General features: G+C 44.1%; 1 protein-coding gene across 1 annotated transcript in view; it reads left to right on the top strand.

Annotated features, from left to right (window-relative positions):
* Positions 1–280: 280 nt before the first annotated feature.
* Positions 281–6,000, top strand: part of LOC118017133 — a 21,578-nt gene continuing 15,858 nt past the window's right edge. Inside the window, exons 1-2 of the mRNA XM_035015064.1 lie at positions 281–347; positions 996–1,046. Of these exons, the coding sequence (XP_034870955.1) occupies positions 281–347; positions 996–1,046 (118 nt within the window). The remainder of the gene's footprint in view (positions 348–995; positions 1,047–6,000) is intronic.

Below are 6,000 nucleotides of genomic sequence, written 5' to 3'. Positions count from 1 at the left end.
ATACAATATGAGGTGGTGGTAAGTGTGCTGAAGAAAAAATAAGCAAGAGGAAGGGATGGAGAGAGGGAAGAGAGGAGCTTGTTATTTTAGACCAGGAGCTCAGGGACAGTCTCACTAATCAGGAGATATCTGAGCAGAGATTTCAAGAAAAGGAGGGACCTGGTCATGTGGATATCTATGGAAAATTTTCTAGGTAGGTCAGTTAAGTGCAAAGATCCTGTGGTTGGGGAATGCTTGGCGTATTGGGGATGAACGAGCAGCCAGTGTGGCTAGAGTGGAGATGAAGCCAGATAAACAGCACCTTGTGGTTGTGGAAAGGAGATGGAAGCCACTGGAGGATGTCCACTGTAAGTTTATGTGACAGGGAGCAACGAAAGCTCAGGTATGCACACACCCACCCATCTCACTGTCCAGGTTCTGTGTAGACTCCTGGTTCCATCATCATCTTGAGCAGGGCTAACTGTGGAAGAGTCTTAGAGGCAGATAACAGGTTGAACTGATTCCTATAAGAAAGGATGTGGAATGAACATGGAAAGATATGCATTCTGGGAAGACACTAGGGGTGGGGTGGCCAGCAAAGGGGCAGCAAGGGGGCAGAGAGGGGCTACTGAAAGCATTCTTTAGGGGAAGCACAATTTTAAGGAAAGCAGCTACTGTGATGAGGGAAATGGAAATTTTTAGAATGTTCTACTGTATGTTACCCAGCATGGTTCCCTGTTTGCTGCTTCTCCCAGAGTTTTCTCACGTGAAGCTGCAAGGCTTTTTTTGGAGTTGGATTTGTGTTTTTTCTGAATGAACATTCTACTGAGACCAGCTCCGAGGTGGCCTGGCTTTATTCAGGTTTCATTTCTATGGATAGTGCCCATGAAGTGATTGATTAACTAGCTGTTTTATAGCCTTTTCTCGTCAACTTGATTTTTTTTTTCTCTTAAGCAATTAAAAAAACCCCCTCTGTTTCACTTCAGAATATTTATGCGACTGTCTTTATGCAACAGGTAACCTCAGTTGGAGTCTCAAATCTGCTATTTTCAGCCGTGTTATCTCAGGTAAGTCACCTGATCTTTTTAGGTTCAGGGAGTCTTATCTGTAAGCAGAGGTAATTTAAAAAAATTTTTTTTTAATTTTTTAAAAAATTTCTATACAGAATCTCAAGAATGAAATGATACTCTGCATGTATCATTTGCAAATGACAGCCACTATTTTAACTGATTACTGTTTTTAAATGACCAATTTGGATACTAACATGTGCTCACTAAATAAATTAATACATTTATTAATTTAATAAATTTAATAATTAATTTGAATTTAATAATTAAAATAATTAAAATGAATGTGTAGACTCAGTTGACCAGAGGAGACAAAATGTGTGCATCAGGGTGTAATAAATTTTATCGAATTGCTGGAATCTCTTTCTTATCCTACATCAGTCAAGAAAGACATAGCAAATGTTGCTTCTCTTTTATATTTCCGAGTATGCAATCCTGAGAATAAATTTCCCTTATTAGTAGTAAAAATAAATTCTCCCAAACTGTAACTTATATATCAGAAGTCACATAATGATTATTGAAATTGCAACTTAAAAATAAACACCAGTTTTATTATATATGTGTGTGTGTATATATATGTATATATATATGTTCATATATATTTATATGAAGACTCTATAAGGTAGAAGTTCTGGAAAATAACACAGAAAGCAGCAAGAATAATCATTGGTACAAAACTGGCTTTGTCGTGAAAAGGAGATTTGTCTCCCGTAAAAATAGTGAACTCTTATTTTTTCATCACTTCAAGTCATTTGCATCTGATAATGGGGTGCAGTACGTAAATTGTGTGAATTAGCATAAAGACTGATTGCTGACTAGTTCTAACTGGCTTTGCCACAGTCATGAAGGCAGGGTCTTGTAGACTCTGAGAGATCAATGGTCAATAGTCTAAGACTCTATTCAAAGTTAAAAAAAAATGTTCAACACTTTAACAGCTAGTATGTCCATGCTTATCTGAATGTTGGTTAGAACGTTCTTGAAAGCTTGATGTTGTCACAGTCCGTCTTAGTGACTGGCAGAAACAGTCATGCCGTTCTTCCCCTTATCTTAATGGGTGTTGTCAGCGCTGATGGAAAAGGCTACCCAGAGCCAAAGAACCATTAGGGAGGCTTTCCCCTGGGGTCCTCACCGCACCTCTGCCTCCCTGGGAGGACTCATGCCCCATATCCCCCTACCCCCTTTTCCCCACGTGCCTGTGGGATCAAGGTCCATGCTCTAGGTCAGACACCAGCTTCAGCTCGCCAGCGTGCATGTCCTGTCCTTGTAACTGCCCCCCACCAAACACACACACTCCCCGCTCAGCCTTGGCATCTGCACAACCACACCCACTGTCTTCCCACTTCCCCAGCCGCCCCACAAAGGCACCAAGTACCACAGCTGTAGGCTGTGGGGCCCTGCTTCTCTGTTTTCTTCAGCTTAGTTCAGACCCTCGCCATCTGTTAAATTAGGCTATCTCCCTGGTCCTGGCCTACCTCTTCCCTAGCCGACTGCCTACCCAGCGGTCAGAGTGCTCTAGAATACATGTTGGATGACACGAAAATACATCACAACACATGTTCTCCAGTTTAACCTTTCAGTGTAGCTGTGGGTGCCTTGTAGGGACTCACCCCTCGGTGCCTGCTCGTTCTCTCCATCCACTGACTGAACTTCTGTCTTTATACGCCCAGCTCAGAAATCACCTCCTTCTGGGAGCCTTCCCTGACCTCCATAGGGAGTCTGTCGTTCTCTTACATTCCATGCAATATATTTATTTACATGTCAGACCCCCTTAACTAAGGAAAGAAAGCTAACCGCCTCTCCAAGGACCTGTAGTCCCACGGGATTGAGGAGCCGTTCATCTGGCTCGTGGGGGGATGTCTTTGTGAGATCCCGTGTTCATGGCTGGCTTCCTTGACATCGTATCTTGTAAGACCTTGCTGCTCGGGCATCACCCGAGAGCCGGTTAGAATGGCACCATCTCTGTTCCTACTCCAGACCTTCTGAATAAGAATCTGTAGTTGAATAAGATCCCCAAGGAATTTGCTTGCACGCTAAAGCCTGACAAGCACTGGCATAAGGATTATTCATGCCAAGAGTTTAAATAGAAAGTATAGAATGCCTGCTGGTTCCTGGGGAGCCGTGTTTGAGGCGGACTAGATTCCAGAGATGGATCGGCTCCTCGGCACTCAGTTCCGGGCACCCTGTGAAGTGGCACCGGGTCCACAAGCAGACGCCTGGGGGGGGGGGGGGCGGGTGGCAAAGGCAGCTTCGGCGGGAGGGAGCTGGGAGGGCTCACCGTCTCTTCCTGCAGCCACCCGAGCTGCGGTCTGCAGGATAGCTCCATCTTTCGTTGCATAGGAAATTGTGAGGTTTGGCACGAGGTGGCCTTATGCTGATCCAGACTTGGACTAGAGCACACCCTACGAGTGTCTCTCTGCGTTCCTCGAAGGTGTCCTATTGGCCCCTGCAACCAGACAGACGGTGGGTGCTCAATGTTTACGGTTGGATGTGGGCTTCAGTGATGTGCATTGTGCCTTCTCACACCTCTCCAGTCAGCACTGTGTACAATGCCACCAATTTTAACAGAAACAATTCCGTCTCCACAGAAGTCCGGGAACTGGGACCATGACCTGAGCCGAAGGCAGACGCTTAACCGACTGAGCCACCCAGGCGCCTCGGTTTCAGTCTACATTTGGAGATATGAGCTCACGATGATTTTGTGTTCTCATGTGACTGACTTCTTTATCATGTCTTTTAGTGTGGTCACCTTAGGGCATTCACATATTTAAGGGCATATGATTTTATTACAATTGTCCATTTGTTTCTCCTTTATATTACAGTGAGGGAATTTTACTGAGTTTTTTGAAGTTCTATTTGATAGGTTATATTGTCTATAAATTCCAGTTCTGGAAGGCAAAGCGGTATTAAAAATGACTGCTATAAAAGGGACATTGTGTCACTGGTGTAGATGTGGGTAGTTCCCTAAGAAGAAGACTCTGCCTTGCTCCTCGCAGAATGGGCCTGGGAATGGGCCTGGGCAAGACCCTAGAGGGAGAAGGCTGTGTGGTATGTGGAGGGAGAAAGGGTCTTAGACAACCTCACAGAGTTTCCAGCAAGGACTGGGGCAGCAAAATGATGCAGGGTAACTGAGAGGGGCCTGCAAGTTCATTGGCAACCACCTGGTGATGATCAGAAGGGGCTATGGTTTTCCTAGGAGCGATGCTGTGGGCAGATGGTAGGCAGGACAGGTGTGATCCATCCTTGACCTTTTCGCTGCTCAAAAGCACTTTGGAACTTAGACACAAGCCCTGGGGAAACGTGGACGGGGGTGAGGGAGGGAATCACTTAAATGACTCAAAAGAATTTTCCACCAAACAAGCGGATTAGGAACTTATAATAAAAATTAAGTTCTGTTCTAGAAAAATAAAATTACATTTCCTTTTTTTTTTATTTAAGATTTTATTTATTTTTGACAGAGAGAGAGAGAGCACAAGCAGGGGGAGCGACAGGCAGAGGGAGAAGGAAAAGCAGACTCCCCACCGAGCAGGGAGACCAACGCGGGACTCGATCCCAGGACCCTGGGATCATGACCTGAACCGAAGGCAGCCGCTTAACGACTGAGCCACCCAGGCGCCCCATAATTCTTATACTTTTAAGCTTGTGTCCTAAGAGACATAATTATTACCCAAGTATAAAGCCCTTTTTCAATGTGTAAAATTTTGCAGAATGTCCCCAAGCATGAGAACTGCTGCAATTTAAGCATCCACAGATTGAGAAAAGACCTGAAGGCAAAAGCTAACCTGCATTCGGGAGGTGCTTGCTTCCCTCACAATTAGATTTGCTGATCAGTAGGCCCACAGACTAGGAGGAACACAGGTTCTGCATAAGAAAGTCTGGGGTCCAGAGTTTGCTATTTACTAACTGTGGACTCTTGGACAAGTCAAATTGTGTTGTTACTCCTGTTTCCTCATTAACAAAATGGGGGATAATGATAGTATCTACCACACAGGATGATTGAGAGAATTCAACCCGCTCCGTAAGCCATGGTGCGATCATAAATGGACATTAATTATTGTTCATAGATGCTCCCTGTATATGTATTATCTACAGACATAAAAGTGGGCATTAGTTTAATTTCTGTGGAGACTCCTTACTCCAGAGTTAAGTATTAAACCAAGCAAAATAATTTAGGGCTAGACTTTTTAGGGAATTCCTAGTCTGTGTGGCACGAGAGTATTATTACACAGAGCTGGTGAAGAGACTACCTACCAAACCACAGGTTCTGCAGGAGGATTTGTGCACGTTCGGATCAACAACCCACTACTTGCCACAGAGCTCTCCCACCAGGAAGATGTACTCTCGTTTTCCATTACCCAAGTCTTATCGTTTCTAGAACCAAAGAATACAGACCAATTAATCACCAAGGAGCAGAAATAAATTACCTTACCTTTGGGTGACTTGCTGTTTGGGTGATTTAGCACTTCTTATCTCAAGAGGAAAAGCCCAGTGGGGCTGGTTAGTTCACAATGGGAATGGTCCGTGCTTCCAAGGAGACCCAAGTTATTGCAAAGAGGCATTCATCGTAGACCAATGACGGTTCCTGTTTGGAGGTTTGGGGGAAGTTTCTTCTAGTTTGTCGCTCTGAATGTGGTCCTATTTCTTAAGGTATCCAGTGAAACTGATTATGCAAAATATCGTGGAAATGGGGTTTTCCAGGTAAGCTAAGGCAATCATCTGGGTTTAGCCCAACTTGAAAATCTATTTTAAAGGCTTTGTTAGACTTTCTTGCCTTCACAAGTACAGGGCAGTGAGTGTATTTTGGATATTTCTTTGTGAGATCGTTGAAAGAGTCATTCATTCATTTGTTAAACCATTCATTTATTCTTTCTACAAATATCTATTGTATTACTACTGAGTTCTGGGCTAGGGGCTGGCCGCATGGCCGCGAAAAGACAGAGATGGTCTAATCGTCTAA

This window comes from Mirounga leonina, unplaced genomic scaffold, assembly GCF_011800145.1.
Source record: "Mirounga leonina isolate KUSES-001 unplaced genomic scaffold, KU_Mleo_1.0 Mir_168, whole genome shotgun sequence".
Lineage (NCBI taxonomy): Eukaryota > Metazoa > Chordata > Mammalia > Carnivora > Phocidae > Mirounga > Mirounga leonina.
This window is presented reverse-complemented; position numbering and strand designations above follow the sequence as displayed.